The 21142-nt window shown below is 35.1% G+C and overlaps 1 protein-coding gene across 2 annotated transcripts in view; it reads right to left on the reverse strand.

The window, feature by feature from the left end:
- Positions 1-21142, reverse strand: part of ABCB7 (ATP binding cassette subfamily B member 7) — a 165634-nt gene that overhangs the window by 31597 nt on the left and 112895 nt on the right. For both annotated transcript variants that reach the window (XM_045473023.1, XM_045473024.1), the window contains exons 5-12: positions 7793-7925; positions 6399-6667; positions 5672-5760; positions 5492-5579; positions 4450-4624; positions 3089-3246; positions 2360-2523; positions 2075-2204 (exon numbers count right to left, since the gene is read on the reverse strand). In XM_045473023.1, coding sequence (XP_045328979.1) covers positions 2075-2204; positions 2360-2523; positions 3089-3246; positions 4450-4624; positions 5492-5579; positions 5672-5760; positions 6399-6667; positions 7793-7925 — 1206 coding nt within the window. The remainder of the gene's footprint in view (positions 1-2074; positions 2205-2359; positions 2524-3088; positions 3247-4449; positions 4625-5491; positions 5580-5671; positions 5761-6398; positions 6668-7792; positions 7926-21142) is intronic.

Here is a 21142-nt window from a genome sequence, read left to right on the forward strand (position 1 = left end):
CTTTCTCCTCTACTTATCATGTATTCCTTTAATATTATAAAATTGAGATTTTATATTTTGCTTGGTATCCTCTTTTTCAACAAACTTTTATCTGAGTATTTTTCCATGACACTCAATATTCTTTACAAACAGCTCATTTATAAATGGCTTTTTGTCACTTGATTCTATGGTGATAATTTAACCATCTACTTATTGTGTTGGATATTTACACTGTTTTCAACTTCTGTTATTATAAATATGTTTTTAACTTCTGATATTAAAAATAATACTGTAGGGGCGCCTGGGTGGCGCAGTCGGTTAAGCGTCCGACTTCAGCCAGGTCACGATCTCGCGGTCCGTGAGTTCGAGCCCCGCGTCGGGCTCTGGGCTGATGGCTCAGAGCCTGGAGCCTGTTTCCGATTCTGTGTCTCCCTCTCTCTCTCTGCCCCTCCCCCGTTCATGCTCTGTCTCTCTCTGTCTCAAAAATAAATAAACGATGAAAAAAAAAATTTAAAAATAATACTGTAATGAACATCTTTGCATATAAAAATCTGTTCACATCTCTGTTTATTTCCTTACTAAAACATCCTAGAGGCAGAATTATTGGAATAAAGGATTTGAATATTCTTCTGGCTCTTGCTGCTTGTCAGGAAAGCTGTATACTTACACCAAACACCAGACTAGCCTTTTACACAGCCTTGCCCAAACTGCACATTATGAATTCTAAAATCATTGCTGACAGGTGAAAAATGGTATCCCATTGTTGATTTAATTTACATTGGTAAGGCCTCCAGTGAGGATCAGCATCTTTTTATTAACCATATATATTTTCACTTGATATACAGTTTAGGTTAGTGTTTCTCAACATAAAGTCTACTATGAATTATCTATATCAGAATCATGTAGGAAGCATATTCAAAAATGCAGGGTTCTGGGCCCCACACAGCCTTCCTAAACTAGAATTAAGGTGTGTGAAAGAGCTGGAATTTCAATAATCTCCCTAGGCGATTCATGCACACTAACATTTGGGATTCTCAGTGAAAAAGAGGGAGGACGGGGCAGAGTGGCATGTGTCAGATCACTTACAGACCTTTTATAAGCTACATATCCCTGTCTGATCCCTTTCTTACAGTTCTCCTAGGAGTTTAATTCAGATTCTAGTCTGAAACTAGTTTCCGGGTCTCTCTGTTGGCTTTTAGCGTAAGAAAAATTTACATCCTATAAGGCATCCTTGTCTTCTCAGATTTTGCTCAGAATTTATTTTTCCCCTAAAGTCATTCAACAAATATTTGTTAAATGCTTGCTATGGGTCAGGCACTGTAGGTGGTTCTAAGGAGTCAGTGGTAAACAAGGCATAAACATGGAAGCAGATAACCAAACTGCTTTTCTAAGTTTTATAAATTCACTACGTTGGGGTACCTGGGTGGTTCAGTCGGTTAAGCGTCCGACATTGGCTCAGGTCATAATCTCACGGTTTTTGAGTTTGAGCCCCCCAACTGGGCTCCGTGCTGACAGCTCAGAGCCTGGAGCCTGCTTTGAATCTGGGTCTCCCTCTCTCTCTGCCGCTCCCCCTCTCGTGCTCTATCTCTCTCTCAAAATTAGATATTAAAGAAAATTTTATAAATAAATAAATTCACTATGTCAAAAACTGTTCAAAATTATAGTAATAGTTTTAAATTACTGAGCATTACGTGATGGATGCTGTGCTTAGTGCTTTATAGATATTGTCTCTAATCCATAAAAATTCTATCCCATGAAACAGATGGTTATTATCCTTACTTTAAAGATAAACTGAGGACCAAGACCACAGAACTTACAAGGGTTAGAGCTAAGGTTAGAATCCATATCTGTCTGATTCTAGTCTGGGCTCTTTCCATTATATTATGCTATCTTTCTAAGATCTAAAAAAATTTTTTCCATCATTCAGATTTTTCATTCACATTTTTTTAAGGCTTTTTGGTAACCGAATTTACCTGAAGGGTCTAATGCTTCCTACTTAGTTAGCAATATACTCTTTGGATTCAAATTATTCTAACAAAAATCTACCAACCCAGTAAGTTTTTCCCCAAATAGGTTTTCTTCCTTTTTTAAATACCTGAGGTACTACTCCCACTGCCCGCCGAAGGCTTTCCAGGCTCACATCTTGTATATTTTGACCAGCAAGGTAAATGGTACCCTTTTGAGGCTCATAGAAGCGAAACAACAGCCTTACTATTGTGCTTTTTCTGAAATTGAAGACAAGGAAAGGTTAATTAGCTCTTACTGGCATTAGGGAATCCCTGTTTTAAACCACTGTAATCATTTTATGATAAAGAAAAAATATTACATTGGGAATCATCAATCAATGATGTAGAATTTTATAAATAACTAAATTACCCACCCTGACCCACTACCTCCTACAATGGCCACTTTCTTTCCTGCAGGGACTTCAAAAGATACTCCATCAAGGACTTTCTGCCCCTCAACATATTCAAAATGCACATTATCAAAGACCACCGTAGATGTCTGTGGTGTGATCTGAATGGGAGATGCCATTGCCTTGTCCTAGTAGGGAAGAGAAAAAAAGCCACTTTATATACCATGTAGACTATAGCTATGTAGACAATTTTCTAATTCACAGAAAAAGGGAAAAAATGGGGAAAGAGGAGGTTTATAAGTAGTGTTAGACCACTTCCAAGCATGCTTTTAAAGTTTTTTTTTTTTTTTTTACTCCTCACTAAGGTCAAGAACTCCTAAATGTTTTGATTTTTGAGCAATTTTGGGGGGCAGGTAGAGGGATGGTGGGCAGGGGAGTAAGGAAGTTTAGGACATGAGGAAAGGCAATCACACATTTTATACCATTATTAGCAAAAGTAAATCAGGTGCAAGTACAAATAATTCAAGTTAACAAAATTTAGCTTCTAGGTATAATATTCTTTGCTAACATTGTAAGGTTTCTAAACATGGAAGTAAAAGCTATAACAACCTCTTAATACACATCATAGCCCCAATTCCTGCAAAAAAGAAACTGGTTTGCTAACATGGTGATGTAAGAATATTCCCTTAGAATAATCCTATTAATGGGATGATGCTCACATGCTGTTTAAAAGGTACTAAATAGATTACTTACTTTAATTCGAGTGTCTACTTTGAGTAGAGTAAACAAGGTGTTCATATCTATCAGTGCTTGTCTAGTTTCTCTATATACAGTCCCCAGAAAGTTAAGGGGCAATGAAAGTTGAAAAAGCAGTCCATTCACCATTACTAGATCTCCAACAGTAAGGGTACCTTAATATGTAGTTGAGAGAAGAAAAAAAAGGTATTTTAGATGTTATAAACTTTTCCAGCTTAAGATAGAGAAGTTTATTAGTCTGGAATATAATATTCTATAACTAAATTTTAAAAATTTATGCTATAATTTTCATAGCATAAAATGTACATAACCAGTAACTCTTAAGGTCTATGAAAATTTAAAAGCATTTTAATTCATGATTTAGCAATATAGAGAACTTGATATAAGTGGAATGGGAACCACCTACCCATACACTATACATAATATACGCACACAAAAAAAGAATGGTTTAAGTGAAGATAGAAATGGATGGCTAAATATCTCTCTCCTTTCTTCCTAAGACACTAGCAAGTTTCTTTGCAATGTGAAATAGAAAAAAAAAATTTAAGTATATATTAAAAATTGGAACAAATGGGTATCACGATTGGGAATGATAAACCATATATTAAGGTCACAGTGAATGAATAAATCTTAACTGAGTGGGCAGATTACAGAAAAGAGGCAGAGACATTATTTACTTTTGAAATGTTTTGCAAATGTAAAATTAATAGAAAGATTAAAATGGGGGCGCCTGGGTGGCGCAGTCGGTTAAGCGTCCGACTTCAGTCAGGTCACGATCTCGCGGTCCGTGAGTTCGAGCCCCGCGTCAGGCTCTGGGCTGATGGCTCAGAGCCTGGACACTGTTTCTGATTCTGTGTCTCCCTCTCTCTCTGCCCCTCCCCCGTTCATGCTCTGTCTCTCTCTGTCCCAAAAATAAATAAACGTTGAAAGATTAAAATGTAACTTGTAATTGTAAAAAGAATGTGTGGTGCATTTTAGTCCTTTGGACTAAACACTAAATTAATTACATTGCTTTCCAGGTCTACAAGAGAAATTAGAAATATCAGATGCTAAAAAAAGAATTTGCTCCTGAAAGAATCAATATGTAGCCTCACAAAATGGATAAACAGTAGTTCTAATTAATGAGGGAGCTAGCGCTAAACTTGTAGTGTCAAACAAAAGGAAGTTAAAAAAAAAAAACATTATTATACAATTAAGAAAACACATTCTGATATAAAAAGGAAAGTAATCCAAGGATGTTAAAGCACTTTATTGAATATGCTTTATAACTAAGACTAATATATACATTCCTTTCATCAATCCTTATTTATAAAGGTTAAGAAAAACACCTATAAATGTGAAAACTGCAGATCCATTACCTGCCACGATTCCCTGACTGGCGAGCACCATAATAGCCGTTAAACCAACACTGAAAATAGCACTTTGACCAAAGTTCAGCATAGCCAGAGTAGAGGTACTTTTCAATGAAGCAGTCTCATATGTCTTCAGAAATCTATCATATCTTTGTGCTTCATAGTTCTCATTATTAAAATACTACAAAATATACAAAAATAGTTATTACATGCAAGTACAATTATAATTTTTCTCTTAAGTGATTAGTATCCTTTTCATCAGACTTTATGTATGGATTCAATTTTGTATTGCCATACTCCACTATAAAAACTTTCAATACATTGAGCCATGGTACTCCTGCAGTTTTCCACAATGAATTATATTTGAAAAGTCCATAAAATTCATCGCATATTTACTGAAGGCCTGGTTAATTTAAACCCAGATCTAAAAAAAAGTGTTAATGGCACTTCCTTTACAAAGCTTTCTTCCCCTGATCCTCTGAGACTGAACTGACAGTTCTCATTGCCCCCTCCACTTTATGCTTTCTTTTGTAGTCAACTGTATACTTAACTATAATTCTCCCAATTTATGGGACTTAATTCTGGGAGGGCAAGCCTTTTATCAATCATTTTTACCACACTTCCCCATCACAGGACTTAGTGTAGTGCTTTGGACACAAGAACCATTCAGGAATATTTGTTAAATGGAAAAATGGACACATAAATGAGAATTAATGAAAATCACTATATGCTAGGTCCTCTGAGGGACAGTCAAGACCTTACATGTCAGTTTGATTAGCTTAGTGTTAATTCTGAATCAAGATGCTAAATATACTCATCACTTACAAATTAATTCAGGAGGTAAAATTCTGATGTTGCCACACAAAAACTGAGGTGGAAAGAGAGGAGAATTTCCAAATAAAGAAAAATAATAAAGTACAATTATTTCATCACACTTAGAGATCCTATCCTAATCTGAAGCTCTAACTTACAGCACCTATTCAGCTAAATGGCAGAACAAATCTCTGTGCAGTGTGAAAGGGAGAGGAAGTATAATTAAACATATTACCTTCACAGTTTCATAATTCAGCAGTGAGTCTATGGCAGCATTACCTGCATCATTATCTGCTTTGTTCATCTCTATTCTAAATCTAGTTCTGTAAGACAAAGATTCACATAGGCATGAAATTTTTGCTATGTAAATGTAACTAATTTCTGAACCTTGACTGGCCTCTAGGAAATACTTTACCTCCACCGTGTAACAGCAACTGTGAATGCTGTGTATGCACCAAGTGTCCCGAGGGTTACTAATGCAAACTGGGCACCACATCTATAATACTGGAGAAGGCAAAATAAGAAATGATAATCAGTCACTGTTCTTGCAAACAGCTTATAATATGTAACAGCAAATATCAATCAAAAGATTTTAATAGAAATGTTGATGAGAATTGTATAAATAAATAATTTTGTGAGAAATCAAATACCTTAGAAAAGCTATTTTAGGTAACAAGGGAAGAAAGCCAAACTACACTTGCCACATTGATACTACTGTCATATGCTAGGATAAAAATAATGCAATAAGCCTTAAGAGGAATAAAACGTATATATACAGTCTTAATTACAAAATATGAAATTGCTTAAATGTTATAAATGGTGAATAAAAATCTAGATAATCTGAGTATACCAGTCCAAAGTCATATACAAAAATCTCTATTAACAAAAAAATTACAAGCACTAGTTAAATGACTGATCTATGTGTAGAAGTGACCAGCTCTTTACAATAACAACATGATAAAGATTTTGGATGGTCCCTTGAAGCTTGTAGCAAAATAATTAAATGAACTGCATAATCCTTCTGGTACCGTGGAATTTTGCTTTCAAACCATGAGCATTCAATAGCACTACAGCTTCCAGTACTAAATAGCTTCCAATGAGAATGTAAGATAAAAGCTTGTTATGAAAAATTTTTTACTTACCAAAATACCACTGACAAGAGTCACCTCGAACATGATGGGAAGAAGATTAAATACTAAAGCACTCAGGACAAAACTGATACCCCTTGTCCCTCTGTCAATAGCTTTTGATAAAGCTCCTGTCTGTCTACTTAGATGGAAAGCCAAATCCAGGTTGTGAAGATGGAGAAAGACATTTCTGGCTATTCTTCGGATTGAATTTTGGGCTACCTTGCCAAATACTGCATTTCGAACTTCATTAAAAAAGGCAGCTCCAGCTCTTGATACACCATCTGACAAGACATTCAAAAGAAAAAATGGGATGTGAAAACATTCGAATCATAGGAGTGTAAAAATGATAAACATATGGCAAGTAAGAAAGTGTTTACACAATAAATGAATACATCACAGAATACTTCCATTAAAAGAAACCTAGAAAGAAAGCATCTAGCCTAGTGAGTACCAATCCTTCCACCACCCTGAATCCCTTTCAGTGTTATTTTCCTCTATAAACTCCAGATGATGAAAGATTTTTTCCAACTAAATACTTGTTTTTAATTTTTAAAAATTTAAAGTTTTTATTTATTTTTGAGAGACAGACAGCGTGCTAGTGGGGGAGGGGCAGAGAGAGAGGGAGAGCGCTGTCAGCACAGAGCCTGACGTGGGGCTTGAACTCATGGACTGTGAGATCATGACCTGAGCTAAGTCAGATGCTTAACTGACTGAGCCACCCAGGTACCCCTCCAACTACTTTTAATAAGTAGCACCCCACATGGCCTTATTGTGGATAAATGTACAATATCTGTACAGGTTTTTTTTTTATCTAATCCAATTCCCCCAAATAACAAATGATAAAATCGAGATCCTGAAAAATCAAGTGCCTTGACTAAAGCATGCCCCCATTCAAACCTCCTGAGTCTCATAAAGTGTCCTTTCTAATGCAGGAGTAAACAAAGCAACATACTGTGTTCTTTAAAAATGGTAAATGTGTCAAGGCTATTGAATGTAACTTAATGAAGCATTAATATACATATAGCATTATTTAGCTATTTCCTATTAAGCAGTTAACAACAATAACAAGAAAATAACTAGCCTTATTTTCAGGAATCTTATTAACAATTATTAGAAGTGGTAATTATGAATTTATTATTAACTAACTACTATTAGAAGTGGTAATTATGAATTTAATATCTTATTTCATGTTATGTTTTTCTAGAACTTAAAAAATGAGACTGTTTTTACAGAATTTTAGAAAACATAAAGAATTTTTTTAAACTACCTATCAAAAATCATATGTAAAACGATAAACATCCAAAATGCTAACTTGTGTTTGTGGTAAAAAGGTCATCTGCTCAAATATGATGAAACCCTCTTGAAGAAAGTCAACACCTGTAGATAGATTAAAGAATCAAACATACAGCCAATCAGAACTGCCGTTGCCATGGTTGCAACTGTATTTGGTGCATCACTCAGGTTCAGCATGTTTCCCGACATCTGGTTGAGGCTGTCTACAGCATATTTAAACATGAAGGGAACCACAATATTCATGGCCTAAAAATATAAAAGCAATTACCCATCATATACAAAATATTTTCTAAAAGTACAAGTATTTACCTTAAATTAGTGTTTATGGGAATGTTTAGATATTAATCATTTACTAGTATTGAAATGATTTTCCTAGTTTATAAAGATAAAATCTTTGGCATTGGAGAGCTGTCATTTCAGGACTCCTACCTCACACTGACTCATGTTAATATTAATTTATAACTTACGTGCATTAGTCAAATGCTTGGGCCTCCATGAAATAATCCCTGATCATTTACTCAAAATGCTCTCTCCATTATCTGAAATCCTACAGAGCTTCTGGCACTTAAGGCAAACTGCCTTATATGATAGTTCTTTATGTATGTGTGTATATATATATATATACACACACATATATCTTCAATCATACATACATATTCAATCAAATATGTAAAATTATTTGTTCACCAAAATAATAGTAAAACTAAAATTATATAGCAAAAAAGTATCTCAAAAGCAATAAATTACAAGTATCTCTGTGGCTGATTCACCATTGGGGGAAAAAAAAAACATACACACATAACACTGATAGATCTATTTGCCCCACAAAAAGATTCCTTTTTTCAGAGAATAGGTGGGGGAATTAGTGAAACAGATGAAGGGAATTAAGAGATACAAACTTCTAGTTACAAAATAAGTAAGTCACAGAGATGAAAAGTACAGCATAAGAAGTATAATCAATAATATTGTAATAATGTTGTATGGTGACTACATTTATTGTGGTGAGCACTGAGTAATGTATACAATTACTGAATCACTGTATCGTATACCTGAAACTAATATGACATTGTATGTCAACTATAATTCAATAATAAAAATTTAAAAAGATTCCTTTGCTCCAATACTAAAGAAAACCCACTAAATACCAAACTAAACTTTTAAAAACCAACCTATTTCTCCATGAGAATATACCAAAAAATATGAAAACTATGGGTATAATGCTTTCATATGTTCAAGGCAAATATTCAATCACTCACATTTCACATTTTCTGCAAGGTTACAGTATCAAATACACCAACTATCATTTAAGAATAGAAAACTGATTAGAATGCCAAAGATTTAAAGAAATTAAATTCATATACAATAACATGTGAAAGCAATTTTGTTAGGCTTACCAAAAACAATGAAATCCCACTCCTTGTAAACGTTCCATTTAAAGTATTGTCAACAAGCCTAAGTTTAGCTGACAACTGACAGGAGCTATGTAAATCTTACCAACCAAGATTTTGAAGTAAAGTATACAAGTGTCCTAGCAACCAAGCAGGTACTCTCATTCAATAATATCATTAAAATACACAGCAGATGTTGGAACACTTTTAAGAATGAAACAGTATGGGATAAATTGCTTAAAGTTTTTTTCTGACTTCTAAAATATAATCTAATACAATAGCAAGTTTCAAGTATGACAAAATTGTCGATTCTGAATTCTATATAATCATATAATCTCAAGCTCTTGCTTCTGCTTGAAATGGCCTACCTGCCAGATTTACCTACCTCTCCATTCTTCAAAACCCACTCTGAATACCATTCCCTTCTCTGAAACTTGCAGCCCATGTGACATTCTTCCGATTTTCCAACTCCTCTTTTTGATAGTTTATACATCAGTATCTATCATTTTTATTACATATTTATCATTCATGTTCTAGGAGCAATGTGCATGGATATACTGGCTTCTCAACCTCAGTTCACAAACCTTTTGTAGCAAACAAACATTTTGTGAACAATACCTACAGGAATCAGGTATGGTGCTATGTACCTTCACAAAGGTAAAAGCTGAATGAAATAACAATTCCATTAAATAGATATCCGTGTAACTGAGGAAACTCAGGTTCCATGAGGTTTAATAACTTGTCTGGGAAGCAGCAGAGCTGGGATTAAAATCCAAGACTGACTTGAAATTCAGAATTTTCTTCTAGTATAGCATAGCCATATTAGCAGCTCATAAAGCAAGAGACCATATTATTTTACTACATTTGCACCCTAAAGTGGATGCTCTCATATGTGCTGTTGAAACCAGCTATAAAGTATGACACAAATAATTTAAATAAATCATAGCTGATTCCAGGGTTTCCATATAATAAGACCACATCCCCTCACTTGCATTCCAATACAATTTCTTGAGTGGGAGAAAAAGTGATAGTTACAGCTAGCATGTAATTCTCATAACTTACAGCCTATTATATCTTTGCCACAGCCAGAGTGCATAGTGACCAAAACTAATTAATGTATCACCAAGAAAGTTGTATAATTTTACTTTCTTGAAAATGTGTTTGGGTTGGTCAAATATGTGAGCATCTTCAATTTTTTTTTTTAACATTGATTCATTTTTTGAGAGACAGAGAGAGACAGAGTGTGAGCGGGGAAGGGACAGAGAAAGAGGGAGACACAGAATCCGAAGCAGGCTCCAGGCTCTCAGCTGTCAGCACAGAGCCCCATGCAGGGCTTGAACCCACGGACTACGAGATCATGACCTGAGCCAAAGTCAGATGCTTAACCGACTGAGTCACCCAGGCGCCCCAGGAGCATCTTTGTAATATGAATGTCACCTGTCCTGTATTTTTATTGGCAGAAAAAAGGCAGTTAGCATAATGCTAAGAACATAGTACTATCTCTAATAATAATTGTTAATTACTTCCAGTTCTCCCAAAAACGTAATTTTAGAAAGGAAAGAAATAAAAAACACAAAAGAAATGGAAAGGATTATATTATGTGTAGATATTTTTATTAGTACATGTGTATTGGCTGCACTGGCCTTGTGATATTTTGAGCATGGGGAGGGTGACAAATACGGGTTTTCCCTAATACTCTGCTTTCACTAGAACTACACTTAAACCATTTCAGAGAAATGTGAATTTTCTAAAAACATTTTCTTTTGAAACAATTGTAGACTCACAGAAATTTGCAAAAGTAGTACAAAGAGACTCGACCCTTCACTCAGCATCTCCTAATGATGGCATCTGATATAGCTACAGTTCAATATCAAGACCAAAAATGTACATTGGCTCATTACTGTTAACTAGACTACAGAACTCGCTCAGCTTTTACCATATTTAAATATGTATTCAGTTTCTACCATATTTAAATGTGTATTCATGTATGTGTGTGGTTTGTATGTATTACCAAATGGTCCTATGCCATTTTATCCCATGTTCAGATGCATGTAACAATCACCACAGTCAAGATACAGAACTACCCCATCACAACAAAAGAAATCTCTTGTGCTACAGTTCTTTATATTCACTCCCACCCCACCTCCCCCGACATCTCAGTCCCTGTCCCCTGGCAAGCACTAATCTGTTCTTGATCTTTATAGTTTAGTAATTTTAAGAATATTATATACATGGAATAATATAATTTGTAATCTTTTGAGATCGACCTGTTTTATTTTTCTCAGCGTAATGCCCCTGAAGTTGATCAAGGATGATGCATGCATCAATATCTCATCTTTTACAGCTAAGTACTATTCCATGGATGTACCGAATTTATTCAACCATTCATCCCTGAAGGACATTTTGGTTGTTTCTAGTTTTGGACTACAAATAAAAAGATGCTTTGGAAATTTTCATACAGGTGATCATAAGTTTTCACTTCTCTAGGATAAATGCCCAAGAGTACAACTGCTAAGTCTGCACTGAACTTTTTAGGCAACTGTCATGCCCTTTCTGAGTGGCTGTGCCATTTTACATTCCCACCAGTAAAGTATGAGTGATCCAATTCCTCCAAATCCTCACCAACATTTGATATTATCACTATTTTTTATTTTGAAACTATTTTAATAAATGTATAGTGATATCTTGTGGTTTTAATTTGTTTCCGTGACAGCAATGATGTTGAACATCTTTTCATATTTTGATTTTCCACCCATATATCCTCTTCTGTAAAATATCTGTTTGCGTCTTTTGCAAATTTTAGAACTGGGTTGTTTTTTTGTTTTTGCTATTGAATTTTAAAGTTCTTTATATATATTCTAGATATAGAGGCCTTTCCTGGATATGTGATTTATAAAAATTTTCTGCTAGTGTGTACTTTGTCTTTCATCCTACTGAGAAGTCTGAACTACCCCACCTAGCAGTCAGGAGGGGCTCCTTCCTTTAGGAGTCAGTGGAGGTGAAGGTAAGAACCTGTACTTTCAACCCCACCTGCAGTAATGAGGCAACACTCCATCCTCACTGGAACAGTGTCACAGGAGGCCTCCTAACAAACAAAAGATTTTTAAAAGATCCAGAATCTTATAGCATAATACCCAAAATATCTGGATTTCAATAAAAAAAAAATCACTCCTTATACCAAGGACTACTAAGATATCAAGTTGAAATAAGAAAATACAATTAACAGACATAAATATTAGAACTATCTGATGAGGATTTCAAAATAGCCATCATAAAAGTGTTTCAATGGGGCACCTGGGTGGCTCAGTCAGTTAAGTGTCTGACTTCAGCTCAGGTCATGATCTCACCATCCATGAGTTTGAGCCCTGCATCGGGCTCTGTGCTGACAGCGCACAGCCTGGAGCTGCTTCAGATTCTGTGTCTCCCTCTCTCTGCCCCTCCCCCACTCATGCACGCGTGCGCCTCTCTCGCTCTCAAAAATAAATAAACATTAAAAAATATAAAAGTGCTTCAAGGAGCATTTATGAACATGCTTCAAACATCAAAATATATAATGTCTCAGGAGATAAACAGAGGACATAAAGAAAAACCAAATGAAAAATCTGGAAGTGGAAAGTAAATGACAGAATTAAAAAAAAATCTGAATGGATGGGCTCCGTGGCAGAACGGGGAGGACAAAGGAGAGAATCAGTCAACATGAAGACAGAACAATAAAATTTACTGAATATGAACAACAGAGAGAAAACACTAAAAAGGGGCAGGAGGGTTCTATGGGACACTCAGGGATCTATGGGACTATAAAAAAAAAAAAGATCACTCCTTTTGAGAGTCCCAGAAGAATAGGAAAGTGTGAAGCTGGAAAAAGTATTCAAAGAAATAATGGCTAAAAATTCCCCAAATTTGGCAGAAGACATAAACTTACAGATTCAAGAAGCTGAGCAACCTCCCCTCCAAATAGGGAAAATCCAAAGAAATTAAATTTTAGAACATGAGAGAGTGTGAGCTGGAGAGAGGGGCAGAGGAAGAGAGAGATAGAATCTTAAGCAGGCTTCATGCTCAGCACAGAGCCCGATGTGGGCTCGATCCCATGACCTGAGGTCATGACTCAAGCTGAAATCAAGAGTCAAATGCTTAACCAACTGAGTCACCCAGGTGCCCCTCAAGATACATTATAACTAAAATTCTGAAAGCTGAAAACAAATTTATAAATCTTAAAAGAAGCTACACAAAAACAATACATTATATATAGGGGGGGAAAACAATTTGAAGAAATCAGATTTCCAGGGAGGCCAGCAGGAAGTGTCAAAACATTTTTCAAGTGGTAAAAGAAAAGAACTGTCAAGTTAGAATCCTATAACTAGCAAAACGAGCTTTCAAGAATGAAAGGAATATCACAATGTTTTCAGGTTAAAGAACACTAAAAATTAGTCACCAGCAGATCTCCTCTAAAAGAACCGCTACAGGGGAGCACCCGGGTGCCTCAGATGGTTAAGCGGATGACTCTTCATCTTGGCTCATGGTTTGTGAGATCGAGTCCCATGTTGGGCTCTGTGCTGACAGCACGGAGCCTACTTGGGAATCTTTCTCTCCCTCTCTCTCTGCCCCTTCCCTGCTCATTCCCCCCCACCTCTCTTAAAAGAAATAAATAAACTTAAAAAAAAAGAACTGCTAAAGAAAAGTCTTCATACATATGGGGAATAGAAGCAGAAGGAAATCTGGAACATCAGGAATGAAGAAAAACCAACAAATAGTAAATATCTGTGCAAATATAGTAGCCTATTCTCTTAAGTTCTTTAAAATATGTTTGGTGGACAAAAGCAAAAGTTAAATCATTGACCATGGGGTTTTCAATGTATACAGATATAATACATAAGATAACCTGTAAATATAAGGGGGGAAGGTAAAGTGACTTATAGGGCATAGTAAGGTTTTTACATTCCACTTGACATGGTAAAATATTGATTCTAAGTAAGCTGTGAAAAGTTAAGTACCACTATTGTAATTCGTAGAGTAACTTCAAAAAATAAATTACACAAAGAGATAGGCTAAAAGGTACAATAGATAAATTAAAACGGGATAGTAAAATGTATTTAAGTAACACAAAAGATAGCAGGAAAGGTGAAATAGAGTAAGAAAGAGGAAACTGGCAAAAATAAAATAAAATGATAGACCAAACTCCAAATATATCAATACTTACCAATATAATTATCAACATATAATGACCAATGTAAATACATAATTATTAATGTATCAATATGCTAGCAATGAACTGGAAACCAACATTAAAAAAAAATTACAATCCCCCTCCCCCCAAAAAGAAATCCCTAAGTATAAACCTAACCTAGGGTTTCTCAATCTTCAGCACTATGGACATTCTGGGTTAAATAATTCTTTTTTATGGGAAGAAATATTCTGTGCACTTTAGGATGTTTAGTAGTATCCCTAACTTCTACCTACTACATGCTAGTGACACACTCATCCTCAACTGTGACCATCACTAATGTCTCCAGATAGTGCCAAATATCCCTCAAGAGCAAAATCACCTCTGGCTGGAAACCAATGGTCTAATCAAACATGTTCAGTGTCTGTATGCTGAAAGCTATAAATGCAGATGAAATAAAACAAAGGAAATTCAAGTAAATGGAGAGAGATTCTATGTTCACTGACTAGAAGACTCAATATAGTAGGGATGTCAATTTTCCCCAAATTGGTCTAGAGATTTAATAATCCATTTAAAAGTCCTATATGGCTTCTTTGTAGCTACAGACAAGATTACTCTAAAATTACATATACAGATAAAGAAATTAGAATAGCCAAAACAATTTTAAAAAGAAAAACGTTGGAAGAATCTATCTTTATGACTTAAGAGAAAGCTACAACAGTGAAGTCAATGTGGTGTTGATGAATGGAGAAACACATACACATTGATCAATGGACAAGAACAGAATACAGAAAAAGATGATTACATAGAGAGAGAGAGAATAATGGCTCCCTAAAATCTTCATCTACTAATGTACTAATCTCCAGAACCTGTGAAGAGGATACCTTACATGGCAAAACAAACTTTGCAAATGTGATTAAATGAGAATATGAGCTGGGGAGAGTATCCTGAATTATCTGGGTGGGCCAAGTGTAATCAAGAGGGTCCTTATGAGAAGGAGGTGGGGGGGGGGCTCAAAGTCAAGAGAAAAGATAGGAATACGGAGGCCAAGAGTCAGAGTCAGAAAGACTGAAGATGCTGCTGGCTTTTAGATGGAGGAAGGCACCAAGAACCAAGGAATGCAGGTGACCTCTAGAAGGTAGAAAGGGCAAGGAAATGGATCCTTCCCAAAGAGCCTCTGGAGGGAATACAGCCCTGACAAATGTTTTTATTTTGACCCAGGAAACCAATTTTGGACTTTTGACCTTTATAAAATAATAAATTTGTGTTGTTTTAAGCTATCAAGTGTGAAAAGTTTTTACAGCTGCAATAGGATCCAAAGGAAATTCAATTGGGAGAGAAAAGCCTTCATGTAGGAACAATTGGACCAAACGATAAAACTTCAACTAAACTAGATACAATAATTAACTCAAAAATGGAACATAGATATAAACGTAAAAAGTAAAAATATAACTTTTAGAAAAAAACACAGGAGAAAATTGTAATGATCTTGAGTTAGGTAAACAGTTCTTACATGTTAACAACTAAAACATAATCCATGAAGGGAAAAAATGATAAACTGAAGCCTATCAAAATTAAAAACTCTTGTTCTATGTAAAATACTATTAAGGGATATTTTTTTAAAAGCTACAGATGGATTCAGGACACCTGGGTGGCTCAGTTGATTAAGTGTCCAACTCTGGATTTTAGTTCAGGTCATGCTCTTGTGGTCATGAAATTGAGCCCATGCTCAGGATGGAGCCTGCTTAAGATTCATTCTGTCTCTCTCTCTCTCTCAATCCCTCCTTCCCTCCCTCCCTCTGCCCCTCTTTCCCCTGTTCGTGCTCTCCCTCTCCCTCTCTCTGTCTCTCTCTAAATAATAAAAAGCTACAGATGGGAGAAAATAATTGCAAATTATATATCTGACAAAAGTCTCATATCCAGAATATATAAATAGCTCACTAAACTCAACAGTAAAAAAAAAATGGCCCAACTAAAAATGGACAAAACACTTGAACAGACACTTCACCAAAGTGGATATATACCTGCAGCCAAGCACATGCAGATATTCAACATCATTAGCCATTAGGAAAATGGATATTGAAACCATAAGATACCACTAAATGCCTGACAATATCATGTGTTAGCAAAGAAGTGAAACAACTGGAACTCTCATACACTGCTGGTGGTAAGATGAAAATAGCCATTCTGGAAACCAGTTTGGCAGTTCCTTATAGAGTTAAAAATATACTAACCATGACCTAGAAATTCTACTCTCAAGATATATTTACCCTGGAGAAATGAAAACTAAGGTTCACACAAAAAACCATACCTAAGTGTTTACAGCCACTCTAGTTATAACTGCCAAAAGTGGAAAGAAACCAAATGTCCACCAGTGAATGAACAAAGTGTAGTACATCCATACCATGGAATACACCTCAGTAATAAAAAGAAAAATGAACTGATATACTCAATGACTTGGATGAATGAAGAAAGCATCATGTTGTGTGAGAGGAGCAAGCTCAAAAGGCTATGGTAGGGCGCCTGGGTGGCGCAGTCGGTTGAGCGTCCGACTTCGGCCGGGTCACGATCTCGCGGTCTGTGAGTTTGAGCCCCGCGTCAGGCTCTGGGCTGATGGCTCAGAGCCTGGAGCCTGTTTCTGATTCTGTGTCTCCCTCTCTCTCTGCCCCTCCCCTGTTCATGCTCTGTCTCTCTCTGTCCCAAAAATAAATAAACGTTGAAAAAAAAAAATTAAAAAAAAAAAGGCTATGGTATTCTCAAAATGATAAAACTATAGGGATAGAGGACAAATCAGTACTATCCAGCTATTAGGGGTCTGAAGAGAATATACCTACAAAGGGGTTACACAAAGGAGATTTTTAGTGTGGTAACACTTTTCTGTATCCTGACTGTGACGGTAATTATATGAATATATGCATGTGTTAAAAATCACAAAAGAGTGCATTTTGTTGCATGTTTATTAAAAGTAAAATTTTTAAAATAAAGCCAGTGTCTCAGGGCATATCAGACCTCACTCCCTAGAGGCTTGAGAGGTCTAAAACTAAGGCTACATATTAATAAATTTCAATAAAAATTGACTCAATATGAAACTTAATCTCCCAGGTGTTTTCTAAAAATTGAGAAACTGTTTTTACTAGATTATAATCATGGGACAAGTTATGTTTCATCTGTAACTGCAATGTGTCCATTAATTTAAGTACAAGAGAAATAAAGAGAAAATTACTCTCTCAAGACTTATTCTCACAAAATTTTTTTCTTTCCTAGATCAACAGTTTAAATCACATAAATAAACAATCCTCTAAATTCTTGAATTTTCAGAGACTGGTATATAATTATGAAATGAATTTAATTTTAACATGGAAATGCACAATTTGGGACACAAATTAAAGAATGGACTTAAAGAAAAAGTACAATCACCATAAAGGACAGCCAAAAGTATGTTGTTATCTATATGATGCCAAATGTACTGGTCAATATGATCAGTTTACTGAGGGTCTCCAATTCTAGATTTTAAAATGACTTTTCCCTTCTTAATAATGAAAGTATTGTCTCTGTACTGTCTCTGAGGAACCTAATTCTTACAAACATTTTTAATACTTTAATTCCTTAAAAACTAATCTCTTTCACACCAGCCTCTGATAATTAAGGACTCTGTAACTAGTGTCACCAAGAAGGGCCCAATATATGTGAATAGGTAAAAGAGAATTTTGTTTGTTTACCTCTCTAGTCTCAAAAGGATCAGAAGGAGAAAAAGAAAAGAAAGAACGAGAGTACTAAAGGGAGATAAAATTAGCAAGGCAAAACAAAGAGAAAAGAAAAATGGACAAAGTACTCAATTTGTAAATACCACATTTTCCGAAAAACAGAGACAGAGGGAAAATTTCTAAACTCGTTCTAGGAGGCCAGCACTACCCTAATACCACAACCAGGCAGACATTACAGGAAAGGAAAATTCTGGACCATTATCTCTTATGATCACAGATAAAAAATTCTCACCAAAATATTAGCAAAACAAATTAAATAATATATAAAAATAATTACACAACATGACCAAGTGGAGTTCATTCTAGGTATACACAGCTGGTTCAACATTGGAAAATCAATGTAATCCATCACATCAATAGGCTAAAGAAAAAAATATATCAATAGATGCAAAAGAAGTACTGGACAAAATCCAACACCTATTCAAGATAAAAACTCTCAGCAAACTAGGAATAGAATGAAACTTCTTCAACTTGATTAAGGACACTTACAAAACCCCCTATAGGTAACAACATACTTAATGATGAGAAACTAGAAGCTTTACCCCCAAAATTTAGGAACAAAGCAAAGACACCCTCACTTATCACTGTTGTTCAATATGGTACTAGAAGTCCTAGCTAAAGCAGTAAGAAAGGAAAATAGAAGGCACACATATTAGGAAAGAAGAAATAAAACCGTATTTGCAGATAATATGATTATCTATGTAGAAAATCCAAAAGAACTGACAATAGAAATAAACCTCCTGAAACTAATAAGCAACTCTAGCAAGGTTGCAGGACATAAGGCTCATAAGGCTCAAAAGTCAATTGCTTTCCCATATATCTCCAGTGAACAAATACATAATTTGAAATAAAAAATAATACCATTTAAATTAGTACCCAAAATGATATAACTAGGTATAATTCTAACAAAACATGTTCAATATTTATATGAAGAAAACTTCAATACTCTGATAAAAGAAATTAAAAAAAAAAAAGCTAAAGGAATGGATTTCATGTTCATGGATAGAATGATTCAATATTGTCAAGATGTCAGTTTTTCCTGAACTTGATCTATATATTCAATGCAGCCCCAATCAAAATCCCAGCAAGTACTTTGGCAGATATAGACAAACTGATTCTAAACTTTACATAGAAAAACAAAAGACCCAGAATATCCAACACAATATTGGAAGGAAAAAAAAAAAGCCAGAGGGTTGACACTATTTGATTTCAAGAATTACCGTAAAGCTACAATAATCAAGGCAGCGTGGTATTGGCAAAAGAATAGATAAGTAGATCAACAGAACAGAATAGAGAGCACAGAAATAGACAAATATACATAAATATATTATACTGATATTTGACAAAGGAGAAAAGGCAGCCCAGTGGGTAAAACAGTCTTTTCAAAAAATGGTGCTAGATGTGCATTGGTAGTATAGTGGTGAATATACTTTCAAAAAATGGTGCTAGAAAAACTGAACGTACAAAACGAAATCTAGACACTGACCTTACACCTTTCACAAAAATTAACTCCAAATGGATCATAGTCCTAAATGTAAAGAACAAAGCTATAAAACTTCTAGAAGATAACATAAAATCTAGGTGACCTTTGTTTCACAATGACATTAGATACAACACTAAAAGCACAATCCACGAAATACTGTTAAGTTGGACTACATTAAAATTTAAAACTGCTGTTCTGTGAAAGACACTGTTAAAAGAAGGAAAATACAAGCTACAGACTGAGTGAAAATATTTGCAAAAAATCTGATAAAGGACTGGTATCCAAAATATACAAAGAACACTTAAAATTCAACAATAAGAAAGTGAACAACCCAATTTAAAAATGGGCAAAAGGCCTGACAGATATCTCACCAAGGAAGAGATACAGATGACCAATAAGTATATGAAAACATGCACAATATCATACGTCATTAGGCAATATCAAATTAGAACAAAATTGAGATAGCATTACACATCTATTTAGAAAGACTAAAATCCTGAACACTGACAACACCAAACGCTGACAAGGATGTGGAGCAACAGAACTCTCTCATTCACTGTTGGTGGGAATGCAAAATGGTACAGCCACTCTGGAAGACAGTTTGGCAGATTCTCACAAACTAAACATAGTCTTAACATATAATCTAGCAACTGCACTTCTTAGTAATTACCCAAATGAGTTGAAAACTTATGTCACACAAATCTTGCACAGAAATGTTTATTACAGCATTACTTTTGGCCAAAATCTGGAAGCAACCAAAATGTCTTTCAAAAGGTGAATGGATACACAGACTATATGGTACATCCATACAATGCAGTATTTTCCAGCAATAAAAAGCAATGAACTATCAAGTCATAAAAAAAACATAAATGACTCTGAAATGCATATTGTTAAGTGAAAGAAGACAGTTTGTAAGAGCTACATACTATATGATTCCAGCTATAAGATATTATGGAAAAAGGCAAAACTACAGAGACAATAAAATGATCAGTGGTTGTCAGGGATTTGGGAGGATGGAGAGATGAATAAGTGGGACACACTGCAGTTTTAGGGCAGTGAAACTATTCTGTATGATACTTCAATGGTGGATAAATGGCATTATGCATTTCCCCCAAGCCCATACGTAAGTACACAACACAAAGAGTGAATCCTAATGTAAACTATGAACTTAGCTAATAAGAATAATGTATTTTTAAGTAATTGGTTCATTCACCATTTGTAACAATTGTAGTACATTAATGCAAGATGTTAGTACCAGAAGAAATTGAATGGAGTTTTTTGAGGGGGGATATATAAGAATTCTCTGTACTTACTGCTTAATTTTTCTGTAAGCCTAAAACATCTCTAAACTATAGTGTTTTAATTAAAAAATACTCCAGGATATAAATCATACTTCTCAATTAAAGGTCAGATACCATTGTTTCATTTTAAAAAGTGTTTTTCAGAAAATTTTTAAAGAATCAAAGTGAAAGTGCATGAATCTTCTGAAGTTACCCATGTCAAGACAGTAGTTCCTGGAAAACTCCAGCTGTTCCATGAAGGCTTCCCTAAATGCCTAATTGCTGGAACTCCCATATATCTTCATTTGTGACTCCCTTTGGATATCTGGGTATTACATTATATATATTTTATCATTATTTGTGTATTTTTCTCCTTCAGTACACTGC

The sequence above is a fragment of the Leopardus geoffroyi genome, chromosome X, assembly GCF_018350155.1.
Source record: "Leopardus geoffroyi isolate Oge1 chromosome X, O.geoffroyi_Oge1_pat1.0, whole genome shotgun sequence".
NCBI lineage: Eukaryota > Metazoa > Chordata > Mammalia > Carnivora > Felidae > Leopardus > Leopardus geoffroyi.